Raw genomic sequence first — 14,787 nt, forward strand, 5'->3', positions numbered from 1 at the left:
GACAATGATGTAAATAGGTACATCGTCTTTGTCAGAGCTGCCCGATGAGTGAGACCTAGATAGATAGAAAATGGATTCCACATATTCCATGTGTCCATCATCAGACCTATGATTCTAGCCAGCCTGATGGCAGAAAGCAAAAACATGGGTCTGTTTTTGTTGGTGTTTAAATATGAACTAGAATTGTCATGGCTGTTACTGAAGGTATTTCAAAGGGGAATCATAGAATCAAGTAAGTCTTGATGAGCAGTGTCTAATATCAGTATGGTATTGGAGCCGGACATTCCAGTCAAGGCGCACTTTTTCTCTCTGCAAGGTTAGAACTTACATAATGTTCTTCTTGTAACAGCCGGCAGTCTGTGCAAACACAAAGATCCAGAATGTGACAAAGAAACTTCTGCGTGCGTGGACTTCGATGGCATTGCAGAGTGCCAATGCAAGCCTGGATACTTCAGATACAACAAACTGGATCATTCCTGCAGAGGTATTGTGCCTTACACAGCTGGTTTGCTGGGCTTCTTCTTTAATCTTTTGGTTCCAGTTTGAAGGATTTTCTGTGGATCAATGTGGGGGTTTTGTGTTTGTGGGCCTCTGCATGTTAAGAAGCTCATCACTATGAATAAGTATTAACAGCTTAGATATTCTCTGGTTGATGTATGGTAGAAACTGAGGATATCTTAGTCAGTTGCTCTCTGTGCAGCAATAATAATATCTTTTTGCACAGCTTGCTATGTAAGCCAGAGAAATCCTGTGAAAAGAATAAGAGGCGGCAGGCCAGGGAGGGGTTTATGGCAAAAGTTCAGTTTTTGGAGAGGGCATAGCATAGTTATTTCTGTCTCTGTTTTGTCTGATCCTCAAGGGAAGCAAAAAAATTGCTTTTTGAGGCATAGCCATGTACATTGTATCCTTCATATCATTCCAGATGAGCAGACACAAAGGGTTTGCCTAGATTTTTAAAAGGCATATAACACATTCACACTCAAAAGCCAGTGGCAGAGTATTCTGTTGGACATATGTTTTGATTGCCTATGTCCAAATTTTACAATGTAATTTTAAGTAGCTATACCCTGCTTATTATTAAGAGCCTCTTGTGGCGCAGAGTGGTAAGGCAGCCGTCTGAAAGCTTTGCCCATGAGGCTGGGAGTTCAATCCCAGCAGCCGGCTCAAGGTTGACTCAGCCTTCCATCCTTCCGAGGTCGGTAAAATGAGTACCCAGCTTGCTGGGGGGTAAACGGTCATGACTGGGGAAGGCACTGGCAAACCACCCCGTATTGAGTCTGCCATGAAAACGCTGGAGGGCGTCACCCCAAGGGTCAGACATGACTCGGTGCTTGCACAGGGGATACCTTTACCTTTACCTTTACCCTGCTTATTGTCATTGATTACGGAGTAACTCTGTTTAGGATTGATTCAGTTGGATAGCCATGTTGGTTTGAAGATGATTCCAGAGGCACCCATGATACCAACGAAGTTTTATAAAAGTGGTATCTGAAGAAGTGTGTGTACACACAAAAGCTTATACCCAGAATAAAACTCTGTTTAAAATTGCCATAAAGATGCCACTGGAGCCAAACTTTGTTCTGTTTAGGATTGTACAGTGTTTAGCCTTGTGATGGTGGAAAGTGCCATCAAGTCACAGTTGACTTGGGTGACCATCGCTGTTTTCAAGGCAAGAGACATTCAAAGGTGGCTTGCCATTTCCTGACTCCAGGTCATGCGCTTGGTATTTTGGAGGTCTCCCATCCAAATGCTGGCCAAGGCTGACCCTGCTTAGCTTAACAAGATCTGTGAAGATTGGCAGGCCTGGGCTATCCATGTTAGACTACTGTGAGCCTAGCAATTGCTTATATTTGCCATTGCACAGGGCTTTCCCCCTGTGTGTGTCCTGTGTCCCCAGGAGTAATCTTTCTGGGAGTCAGAGAGGGCTGCAGGAGTGGAGAGGAATTCAGGAAATTCCTTGTTCCATGCTCAAGGTCGTTGAATATTGGCCAATATGTTTCTCAATAAATTGAGTATGAATGTTGGATCTTGGTTGTTATTGATGCATGGGTTGTCCTATAAGGTTTGTCCTGTAGAAGCTCTGACAGTCTGTGAGGGTCCAGAGAGCAGTCCAAAATTATAAGCAGCAGTTCTTTTCTTCCCTAGTTTCCCGCTTTTCCCATTGCTCTAGAGCAGGGGTAGTCAACCTGTGGTCCTCCAGATGTTCATGGACTACAATTCCCATGAGCCCCTGTCAGCAAACGCTGGCAGGGGCTCATGGGAATTGTAGTCCATGAACATTTTCTTGCTTTCCACCATACTTTCCACCATATTCAAGTGGCTAGCTGGTCTGAAGCAGCAGAACAAATTTAGAGTCCAGTGGTATCTTTAAGTTTTTTTGACTGCATGCAGGCACATGAAAACTCATACCTTGAATAAGAAATTGTTGGGCTTAAAGGTGCCACTGGACTCTAAGTTTGCTGAGTTATTTCCAAGGTTCCCATAATTTGGATGATAAACTAGTTTTAGCTTTTTGGTTCTAATATTTGGGACTGGCAGGTGTAGAATAACATGAGGGCTATCAAATTTTATTTGTTAAATACTATCAAGAGCATAGGCTGTAATGATGTAAGACATGTGGTTGTGGGTGTGTATATTCCCCCAGTTTAAGGAGGCCATAATCCCAAACTGAGGACTGAGGACTGTTTATGTGGGGGGATGATCTGAAAGGAATATTTCAAGTTGAGAAATGGTTGGAAGTATAAAGGTTAAATAAATTCATTAAGACTTCTGAGGTTGCTTTGATTGAAAAAGAGGAGAAAATCACATAACGACTTTACATGCTCAGGTGTAGTTTCTGCTATGGCATTCTTATGGATCAGTACTGACCTCTGTTGGGCAATTAGTTTTACTGCCTCTAGTGAGAAAATTTTGTTGTACTGCTTCAGACCAACACAGCTATCCCACTTGAATGCAAGTCTTCTCCAGATTCCTTTTGTTTCTTTTTCACAGGGTAATGCCCTCTCCTATATATATTTATGTGGAAAAGAAAAAGAAATTATACCATTAATACTTAATCATGATTAATTCAAAATGTTGCTCTAAGAACAACACAGAACTGATTAAGACTAATTTTTTGCTGTGTGTGTGTGATATCTCACCAAACAGTTGGTAGGCAGGTAGTAAAGCTAGGAGAAAAGAGAAATATACAAATATGATAATAAATATACATAATCTGGAGAATGGAGAATGTTGGTATCAGTTTTAGAATATAAAGTATCATGCATATGTGTTGGCAGATCTCCTTAATTGTACCTTTCTGGGATTGGAGAAGTTGATTGATTAGAGATTGATTAGAGATATGAATTGCCAATGGAACCTAAAGTTGCTTTTGTACCTGAAAACATAGAATTGATTACACTTTGGGTGAATTTTACATAGAGCCAGCGTTATGTAGTGGTTAGGATGTGGTCCTCCACTTGCTTCCATAGCTGGGACGTCTTTCCCCTGGGCATGCACGAGACAGCCCAGTTGCCTCCCCATCTGTGTGCCAGCCTTCCTTCTCCTTTCTCCCCTGCTGGCTCTGCCACTTCATCAGCAAACCGCCATTCTGCACATCCACTCTCACCGACTCTCCTCCTAGTTGACATTTGGAACAGCTGTGACAGTTCTGGCTGCTTGGCTCCCCCCTCCCCCTGTAGCAGTAGGTTCACCAGTCCTTGCTGAGCTGCAGTTAAATTAAGTGGGAAGGGGCGAAACTTGATGGCCAACAAAAGTGTTCTGTGATTTACAAATAATACAAATTAATAAATGATCTTTGTAGAGAATCTCAACCGTTCTTAATGGCCTCAAACTGGATAGACCAAGGCTAAAGAAGTGTTAGTTAAATGAATGTGTTGAATTATTTATGGAGTGCTTTCTGATATTCATTGTAAATATTGTAAAACTGGTTTTACATCCACTCAGTATGGTGTAGTGTTTAGAATGTCAGACCAGGATTTTGGAGGCCCAAATCCCCACTTTGCTGTGGAAGCTGGAAACTTGCTGGGTGACTTTGGACCAGTCACACAATTTCAGAAAGGATAAGAACCACCTCTTAAAACTCTAAAGTAAATCTCCACATCCCAGTCACTCATCATATTCCCTCTGTCTCTGAGGTTTGTTAATGGACATTTCTCTCTCTCTTTTTTTTTTAGCATGTGAAGATGGGTATAAACTTGAGAACAACACTTGCGTGAGGTATCAGAAACCATAGAACTTATTGTCCTTGCTTATCATCCCTCTACCCTCAAATAGATGTTTCTTTGTTTTGATATTGCTTCAGTTAAAGCTTATCTACTGAACATGTAACATCTTTCTTCTGTTACAGTTGCCCATTTGGATTGGGTGGATTCAACTGTGGAAATCGTAAGTATCCTGTCTAACAGCATCCCTTAGTCTGTCCCCCCTATGTATAAACATCAGTCTGTCCTTAGCATCCCCACCCCATTTTCCTGTAGCCAAGGGGGGGGGTTGTTTCCTCAAAGAAGCCACACCAACTTTCTTCTTTGACTTTCTTCCCACTGGCTGAATGTGTGTGCCCATTCCACAACACGACAGCAACACAGGACTAAGGGAGGCAACAGGCAGGCATCAGCAAATTTCCTGTCTGATAGAAGCGACGTGTAACTGACTCACTTCTGTTTCTGTTTTAGCTTATCAGCTAATCACCATTGTGATTGCGGCTGCTGGAGGAGGACTTCTGCTCATCTTGGGCATCGCTCTTGTTGTCACGTGCTGCCAGTAGGTATCCGCAGCCCGACACACACTTGCTTTTTTAAAATAGAGATTAAAGAGCACTGAAGCAAATTAATTTTCAGTTTGGGGAAGATTCATATATTGACTGGTATTTTTGTTGAACAGTTGGCATACGTCAACCTGTATTTAAACATGAATTGGCACTTTTATGCTCTTTGCAAAAAATCAGAGGATGTCAAAAATTTCAGAGCAACACACAAGCCCATCAGGTTGATGAAATCGCAAACTATAAAGAGCATAAATATGGTGTGGGAGGGGATTTCTTCCCCCCCCAAAAAGAAATGGACATGAGAAATTGGATTTTATATTTATTAATTAAGTTTTCGTGCCAATTTCCCACCTAATAGGGTCACTTAGATGGTGTACTTCAGAACATTAAAATATTTGAAAAATTAAATACATTTAAAATTATAAAATAATTCAATAAAAACAGATCAGACAATATCAGAGGAGGGCCAATAATAGTTATTGCAGGAAGGCTAGTAGAAGATAGAAATAGAGTTCCAAAGCTTTGGTACCATAGCAATCCTTTCTCTTGCTGCCACCAATCCAGCCTCAGGAAGTGGTGGACCTCAAAACAGGGTCTCTGAGGATGGTTGGATTGAATGGGTAAGGTACATTCCACAAGGTATTTTAGTCCCAGGCTATTCGGAGCTTTAAAGCCCAGACACAAATTGGAAGCCAGTGTAGATGGAACAAAATTAGTGTGATAGGGGCCCTATATGGGCGCTCTAGTCAACACTCTGGCCACAGCATTCTGTACCAATGACGAGAACACGTTGCAGTAACCTAGATGTTAGCAGGGGATGTACCACAGTGGTTAGATCTTTCCTGCCCAGGGAAGGCTGCAGCTGGCTCACTGGCTGAAGCTGATGAAAGGCACCCTGGCCACTGCGTCCCCCTGTTTATCGAACAGGAGGCCTGGGTCCAGGAATACCCCCAAGCTGTAAACCTGCTCCTTTAGAGGAAATGCAAAGCCATCCACAATAGGGAAGAGCTTATTTCTTGGATCTGACCTTCCTTGCTCCAGAAGGACCTCTTTTTGTCATGATTAAGTTTCAGCTTGTTAGCCCTCATCCAGTCTAAAACTGCCACCAGGTACCTGCTCCCAGTTCCCACAGCCTTCCTGGAAATTGCTATATTGTAACTTTAAATGCACTTTTTTTTCCCCCAGGAAGAATAAAAATGACATAAGCAAGCTCATCTTCAAAAGTGGAGACTTCCAGATGTCACCTTATGCTGAATACCCCAAAAATCCTCGAGCTCAGGACTGGGGGAGAGAAACCATTGAAATGCAAGAGAATGGGAGCACTAAAAATCTATTACAGATGACGGATGTTTATTATATGGTAGTAATTTTTGTTGTCTTTATTATTAGGAAATCTGGACAGATAGTATACTGTCCTTTGATCCAAGAACTTTTATCATGTGATCATTTTAAGTATAGGGAGGACAGATATCTCTCATTCTTCTAGATCAGTACTTTAGCACAAAACAAGAATTATGGGAAGCAGTAATTGAGGCATAATTTATTTATTATTACATTTTTATACCGTCCTTCCAAAAAGCTCATGGCGCTTTGTTATGCTGGTAGAACAATGTCATTTCAGAATCAAAAAAAGCATAACCACAGTGTGATACATGAATCTAAAATCAATAAATAATTGAAATGACTGTTTCTTATTTTCCTATCCCTTGTGGCTCAGGAGTGTCCCTTCTTCGACAATTGGGGGGGGGGGAGTTCTAAGCCAGATGTTTTAGAAATAATTTTGGCACTGTAGATGTATATACAGGTGGTGGATTTTTGGGCTCAATCATAGGAGTGGCAGAACAACTTGTTCTATGGTATTAGTGCAGTTAACAAGGGGAAACATCAAGTCACTGCTTTTAAAGTCTGCACTCATATGGTCACCTGCCTGTATTCAACAGCAGACCATAATGGGAAGGCCAGTTGTAAGAGTCCATGGAACTAACAGCCTCATGAGGCCTTCTAATAATAGCAAACCACTCCTTCAGAGAGTCTCCAGAGTGCCCTGCCTTCCAGGTCAAGGTTGTATCTTCATGTCACTTCACTGCCTTCACATTCTTGGTTAAGAATTTCCTCCAAAAGGTGTGGTGCTGCTCATGTTCCCTTTCTGATCCTGGCTTATTAGTGATCACAGAGGCTTTCCCCAGTAGAGCCTGGGTAAGCACCAGACCAGAGTACAAAACAAATCTGCTGTGTTTTGCATATGCCCAGTGCTCTGGCTTCCTGGAACTATAGATATCTATAATTTCTTTATTCAAATCAAAATGTCAGGACAAAGTCTGCCTCCTGGTATGTTCTTTGCGACGGTCAAACAGTTCATCAACAGTACATTTCCCTGGGTCAGATTAAATTTGCATAATTTCCAAGTTCAGGTATTTAAAGATTTTTGGATTGGGTTGGAGACAGTAAGTGGAGAAAAGAGAGAGAGAATGAGCAGGTGGCTTGGAGATAAAATTACTCTGTAAAGCACCACCATTGTGATGATACATAGAGATTTTTCCTAGCCATGCTTTCTTTTTTCATTTAACAATATCTTGTATTATATTTTATGACACAAATGATAAATCGAACATACTGATTAGTTCTTCCTTTCCTTCCTGTTTGTCTGTGATTTTAGCCAACAAACCTACGGAACCCTGAAGTAGAAAGAAACGGATTGTATCCTCCTTACACTGGTTTACCCGGTTCCCGACACTCCTGCATCTATCCCGGGCAATATAATCCTTCTTTCATTAGTGATGACAGCAGAAGAAGAGATTACTTTTAAGCAAATTGCAGGAGGGGGCATGAAAGGCAAGCAAGCTGTCACAGGAGATGCTTGCTGGGTACGCCCTGCCATTAAACAGTTCAGAGACTGTCACAGGCGCACACGAAAGAGGAACTTTGGAACCTTGAAACACACGGAGCAGAGTTACCTGAAAGAAGCCATTTCTAGTTGCTGTTAAAAACAAGCAGAAGGAGCACGTCAACTTGTAGCTCTGTGGGAAGCAGGCAAAGTGTTCCATGGAGCTATTTCATGCATTCTTCATTTTTTCCTCACCACTAATGACTACATGTAACAAGAAATTGATCATAGATCACTAAAGCGAAACTAACCAGCAAACACTAGGGAGATACTCTAAACTGAATGCCACTAGGGTGTGTTGTGTTTACAGATAATAATCTCTAGTGCCGTGTTTGTTTTGCCCAACCATTTATGCAAAGCTGGCTTGAGTGAATTTTATGGATGTGATGGTTCTCAACTATTAAGTATCTGTTCATAGGTACTAGTGATATGCTTACCCAAGGCTAAGCATATGTACATGAAAGTGGCCTAAGGGCAGGGGAGCCCTTGAACAATCTGCAATGTCCTGGTTTGAGGGGAGGGGCGGGGTTGTCAAGCAAAAGATGTCCTTGGGTTTCCTCATGAACGGATGCTTCACTCATTTCATGTTTCAAGGCAGAACCAGTGCTGCTTGTTGCTGCGTTTGGTGGTCCATATCCCTTTCCATGTTTGTAACAAAAATGGCATGTCTCCTGTTGCTGTAGACTTGGTATAGCGATTGGACGTGGTGATTCCTACTGTAGTAATACAGCGGATATTTCAATACGTAACTCATTAAGAGATTTAAGGTGAGGTTCTAATCTTTAAATAGTGGAGATGGACCTGCAATGCAGATTTGTGAGTATATATGCGTGCCTCAATGTCTAGATTTTTAAAATCTGGAATCTGTGAGCCAGAAAATCCAATAATTTTTGGACCATGAACATACTTTAGAGACTGGAACATGTTAGAATATTATGACAGCACATAATATGTCCTCAAATTCAGTTTGGGTGTTTGCTCAGTCTTATGGGCTGCTGACTGTGTTTGGTGCTTCTCTAACTTAGCTTTCCAGTGCTAGTGATATAAAATTGGAGAAACTCCCCATTTTAGCCTCCCTTTCATACAGAATGGATGTGGCCAGTGTAAACTCTGGAGATAGGGTAGGTTCCCACAGATAGTGAAATGGCAGCTGCAAGTTTATTGACTCCCACCTGCCCTCCCATGAGTGAATAAGTAAGGAGTATTCTATTCCCACAGCTCCATCCCTTTTAAGGTTTGATGCCTCTCCACTAGAGAGGCAAAATGGTATAGTAGCTTAGGGCAAAGGACTCTAATTTGAAGAACTCTGTTTGATTCCCTACTTCTCCACACAAAATCTGCTGGGTGACCTTGGATTACTCACAGTTCTTTCATCCCCATCTCCCTAATTATGTGACTGTTGTGGGGAAAGGAAGGGAAGGTGATTGTAAGCCACTTTAAGACTCCTTAGGATAGAGAAAAGCAGGATATAAAAACCAACTCTTCTACTACTAAAGACTGAGCTGAAAATGTTCATTAATTGTGATAATTAGTCACATTCTACAGCATTGCTGCCATGGGGTAAGACCAACTTTTAGCAATTTTAAAGGGATTGATTTATCATATGTGACTAAACCTAAACTTTTTTCCCCCACAGCATTTCCTGATGAGATAAAAAAAAAGGAGGGGGGGGGAAATCCCAGCTTCATTCTGGTTAGACTTTGATACTGTAACGTTATAAAGAGTATGTAAGAGGCATGCTGCTCTGATAAATTGCACTCTTTAAAAACACATAACTAAGGTAGCTCAGTCACAGAAGGGAAAGAAAATGGAGGGGAAATCCTGCCTCTGACAAGGAAGTAGATGGTGGCCATCTTAGCTGCATACAGGAAACTGGTAGCATTTTTTGAGCGATGTGTGGAATTTATCAGTGATACATAAGCAGAAATGAAATCACAAGAAATTGAGTTTGCAGATTATGAAGTGTTGTTCAAAGTAAAGTCCAAAGTTGGTTGTGAAAAACTTTGTTTGAGGTTAAGTGATTGGTCAGTTGAGAGTCAAAGCAGATGAGATGTTGGAAGATCCATGATCAGATCTTCCCAGCCAGCTGTGTATCTGGTTCTGACTGAGGACATGTGGGGAGGAGAGAGAGGGTTTAAGGTTGTAATCACATGTTTTGCAAATGAAGTTGGGCTTCCTTCATTGGTCTTTAAAGAAAAAAAGACAAAAACAGGTACATGTGTTTTTTTCCTTAAAGCTATTGAAATATTTCTTTATTTTATTTATACCCTGCCTTTATTCCTAATGGAGACTGAGAGTAGCTCACATCCTTTTTCTCTATTATGTTCTCACAACAACTGTGTGAGATAGGTTAGGCTGAAAGAGGAGGATTACCCAAGGTCATTACTGAGCCCAAGAGAGCCTCCGTGGCTGGGAGATGCTTTAAGGAAAGGAGAGGAGAGGAGGTTGTTCCTGGGAGGCAAACTGAAGGCCTGGTGAAGACAGCTGTGTCTTGATGGTCTCCAGTACCTGGCATTTCAGTTTACTTTGTGTGTAGAGGTCAATTGGCGCTGAAAAAAATCTACTGGCAAGGATTCTTGTCCCTTATGTGGAACACATCCACATAAGGTGCAAGAATCTTTGTCCCCTGCCCTCTTCCCCCGTACCTATCACTTCCCCTACATCATCCCTGGTCCCTTCCCCCCCAAACACACACAGAGGGAGACTTCCTTCCCCCTCCCTCTTCACCTCTAGTGGCAGGAAGGCTGCCATGTTTGGTGGTCCTCTGCCACCTCAGCAGGGTGACCTACATCTGTCTATTGCAGGGCTGCTTTGGGGCTTCTGCAGCACCATGGCTGAGTTGGCCTTTACAGGCAGCAGCACCATGGTTGCCCTGGCCTGCATAAGGCACGGCCTCCATGGCTGCTGCCTCAGTTGAACCTGCACTGCCACAGCCTCCTTGGCCTTCACCACCACTGCTGGCTGCCTCCATCTTCTGGTGTGCTCAGGGGGAGGGACTTACGGATGTCATGCCTGTGAGTACTTCCATTTCACCAAGCGCGCCAGAAGATGTGTTCCACATCAAAAACATCCTTTGCAAACAGTACTAGTTCTATTTTCAGAAACTTATCTTTGATGGAATTAGAACTATAGCCTGTGACATTTGCAGAGAGCTGAATTCCATGCCAAATTTATGAATGTATAATATGGTGGCCACCTTTGTCAGAATATTTTGTAAACCTAAGCTGAAAAAGAAAGAGCAGTGGGATCTGTGCTGTTCTGGCTTTGTTATTATGTTGGAGCAGGATAACAAAAGAGATTTCCAGTTATTTGGGGTTGTGTTGAGCTCCTTTACATATTATGGCTTGGATCCAACAGACTCTCCAGTGATAGGAGGGGTGGGCTATTTTGACTGATTCCTCCTTCCTAGCTCCCCCTTCATGCTGTTGCTGAGGAAGGAGTCCTTCCTCTTCTCCAGGAGCTGCCTTTCAGGGGCATTTGGGGCTATAATGGTAGGGGAAGTGAAGAAATGCTCCACAAATGGAAGTCTCTTCATTCTGCAATTAATACTAATGATTGAAGTGTTTTACCTCTGGCTGAACTTAATAATGCACAAATAATGCAAGCATCATACATGTTCTTCATGAGTTACTTCTCAGAACCAACCATATATTCTGACACAGGAAAGATAAATGTGAATAGTATGTAGTTGTCTTGGTCCATCAGGGCAAATATATCCACACACAAGAAGTTATCTGTACATGCAGAAGAATTCTGTGTAGGATGTTTCTGTGAAAATGGTCTGTGATGCCAGTTCAACTGGTGCTGACCATCTGTTGGGTATGAGCATGTACAAAAAGAAGCAGCAGTGAATACAGCCCACCTCTTTGTGTGAGGGATTATGGCTGACGGCCTTTCATTGGGGGAAAGAACCTTAACTGTATGATATCAATTTCTAATGAAAAGATGCCATTTTCTTAGTGCATCTGGAGAAGAAAGTTTGTCGTCTGCTTGAGCCTTCCACGTTGTAATCCTTAACAGAACTACAGCCTTCTAAATCCATTGAGATCAGAAGGTTTAGAATGAACTAAGGAGGGGGTACTGTCAGTGATATCAAGATCACAAAGTTAACCTATTTCCTGAAGATACCCATACCTGGGACCTGTAGATCTCTAAAGAGATCTATAGGTTTCTAACAGCAAGCTTCACCAAACAAGCCCCCAGATTCTTCGAAGAAAGCCATGTTTGTATTGTAGCTGTGCCATTCAAAACAGACGTAATGTCATGCCTCTAAGTGAAAGCTTCCAAAGGGACACAAACACAGCAATAACCGCTTTTATTAAGTAAGCATGAACAGCATTCTCAGGCTTATCTAAAAATGTATATTTTTAATTTGTAATGCTTTGATACGTGGCACTGGGTATGTTGTACATGCTGAGGATAACCTGTATAGGACAACTTGGAAAGCTTCATATATTTTGACTCCGTGGGATGAAGGTAGGGGGGAATCAAGGCCATGACTCAAGATACAACCCTGTTGAACAAGTGAACTGTTTTCATGTATTATACATGTTTAAGACTGAGACCCCAATAGACATGTGTTAAAATCCTTATTTTGCCTAAATTATTGATTATAGTGAGAGATGAGAAAATTAATGTGTATTTTTTCCATTAATTGTTTCATAGAAATGCCTATGGGATGTCACACTGGAGATACTATATTTATTAGAAAGTTTGAGATGCCTAGCCATGTTAGTCTGTAGCAGTAGAACACAGCAAGAGTCCAGTAGCACCTTAAAGATTAACAGGGGTATGAGCTTTTGTGCTCACTTTTTCAGACATACAAAAGCTCATACAGTTATATCTCTTGTTATGTGATTTTCTATAAAGTTTGGGAAAAGATTCTGCATACCCAATAGATAAAATTCTCAACAATCTGTTTATTTTTAAAAATTAAGTTTATCAGCTTTCTACATCCCAAATTATATTTTAGACCTTTTATCTACCAAAACGCAGCCACTCTCAAAACAACTTTTGGCACTGCCTTGGATGCCTGTCATCTCCTTCAGATGGGGAGGATGTGGCCTTGGTGTGTGTCTAATGATGACTGAATGTTCATTGGTTGACCTGCGGTAGTGTGTTGTACATTGTTCTGGATTTCAGCTTTGCATACATGTGAACATAAGTTCTGAGTTGTTTTGCTTATATTTTATTTTCCAACACAGTATTATTTAAATTTGTATCTTATTTGAGCCCTCCACTAATTATACAGTACTCTAGTTGTAAAGTATAATTTTTAAGGATTGGATTATTTTTTATACCAGCGTCCAACATGTTTATATCTGGCGTTCTAGTCAGTATAATAAGAAGGATACAATAAAAATATTAATAACAGACAGAATCTTAGTTTTTATTGTTGTGGACATGATAATACGCAAACCTAAGGTAGCACATAGTTTCTCTTGGGGATAAGTTTCTGTAGTTTCCTTACTGCTGCTGCAGTGGTAATGGGGTTTCCCAAAGGCAAGTTTCCCAATAGTTTCCCAGTCCCAAGTCCCTCTGCAAAGGCCGCCCCCAGCTTCCTGTGCCACCAGGTGAATATTGTTATATTCATCAGTTCAGTAGTATATTGTTATAATGTATCCAGTTATCTTAATTCCCAGCTTTCATTGTTCTAAAAAGTAAACCTCTGGCACCTTAAGTTGTGGAGATATGCTTTCCCCCTTTTATCTCTATAACAAAAAGGGATAGAGACTTTTAAAAAAATGAAAATTGGGAATTCAAAGAACCTGAAATATAGATTCTTATAATGCTACTCAGTTGCCATTGGGACAGGGGTGGGGGACAACTGCTAAGGGGTGAAACCAAGAAATCTGAACGTTCTTACCACATGGCTGTAATCCAGGTGTTGCTGCAGTCTTTCACAAAACTTTTCAGCAGGTTTGGGAAGTTCTGGGAGGTACACACATGCACCCTATGATGTGGGGAGCAGGAAAAACTCCCCAACTGTGTTGAACCTGGTGCAAATATCCCCATGGATAATCTTTTGAAAATGAACATTGAAATACTTCTGCTCAGAATCCCAAGTACATATGATTAGTTAATTGAGTTCATTCACATTTTCATGGTCTATGAAATCTAGCTGAAATTTTGCGTTTCAAAATCTTGGTTTGAATCTCATAGAAGATTTGGGAAGGGCGTATGGATTTTCAGTGATACCCATTATACTGTTGGTGTTTTTTGTGTGGGGGGAGGGGGCTGACCACTAGAAGCCATGCTTTAGGGGGGCATTTGGGGCTGAAGCAGAAGAATGAGAAACTCACACTCCACTTCTGTCCCAGAAATTTCCAGTGTGTCCAAATTATTGTAAATTTAGAAGACAAGATCAGGTATATTTTCCTAATGAGATTTTGATTAGAAAACTCTCAGATTCTGTGATCAGAAATCTGGTAACAGAGTAAGGCATGGGGTCATGAGTGGCACAAGTATTTCAGATTCACAGAGGTAATCAGCAATATCCAGCTCCACCACAATTTTGGCAATTTACTACATTCTAGGACATAATCTGTAAATATAACATTTCCCCCCATGTTTTAGTCCCAGGAGACCCAACAGACTTTCAATAGGATTTAAAGTGGAACTACATAATTTCCCTATTGTATATCTTTGAAACCTGGCATCTACTTTTCCAGGTTAAAGGAGGACATGATTTCCATTGGAAAACCAGTAACCCATACTTGGTACCTCCCCCCATAACTGCCCCTCTGACGTCTGCTTTTTTACTTCAGCAGGTGAGTTTCCTGACACCTTGGTCTGACTGCAAATATAGGTCTGAAATCAGAGCTGGGGAAAAGCAGATTCTTAAGGTAACAATCCATTCATGAGAACATTTACCATCATAACACTGCAAGCAATTTACAATTGTGTCCAGGTCAGTGTAGCACTTCAAGTCCAAGGTCTTAATGTGAAGTGGCAGTAGATCTCTGTAATTACTCTTAAAATAGTATACCTATGATTCATGGTAATAAAGAGTTGCCCAGTGTAAAATCTTATCTTTGAGATATATAAATTGAACTTTCATTCCAGGAAGAAAAAAGATGCATGGCTACAGTTCCCTTTCCTGGCACCTCATCATCTGGTTGTAAAATTAATTGCAGCA

General features: G+C 41.3%; 1 protein-coding gene across 1 annotated transcript in view; it reads left to right on the forward strand.

The window, feature by feature from the left end:
- The window catches only part of HEG1 (heart development protein with EGF like domains 1), a 64,784-nt gene extending 51,023 nt beyond the window's left edge, over positions 1–13,761 (forward strand). Inside the window, exons 14-19 of the mRNA XM_077320363.1 lie at positions 350–484; positions 4,176–4,218; positions 4,349–4,386; positions 4,674–4,761; positions 5,951–6,125; positions 7,422–13,761. Of these exons, the coding sequence (XP_077176478.1) occupies positions 350–484; positions 4,176–4,218; positions 4,349–4,386; positions 4,674–4,761; positions 5,951–6,125; positions 7,422–7,571 (629 nt within the window). The 3' untranslated portion in view covers positions 7,572–13,761. The remainder of the gene's footprint in view (positions 1–349; positions 485–4,175; positions 4,219–4,348; positions 4,387–4,673; positions 4,762–5,950; positions 6,126–7,421) is intronic.
- The last annotated feature ends 1,026 nt before the right edge of the window (positions 13,762–14,787 follow it).

The sequence above is a fragment of the Paroedura picta genome, chromosome 2 (assembly GCF_049243985.1).
Source record: "Paroedura picta isolate Pp20150507F chromosome 2, Ppicta_v3.0, whole genome shotgun sequence".
NCBI classification, from domain to species: domain Eukaryota; kingdom Metazoa; phylum Chordata; class Lepidosauria; order Squamata; family Gekkonidae; genus Paroedura; species Paroedura picta.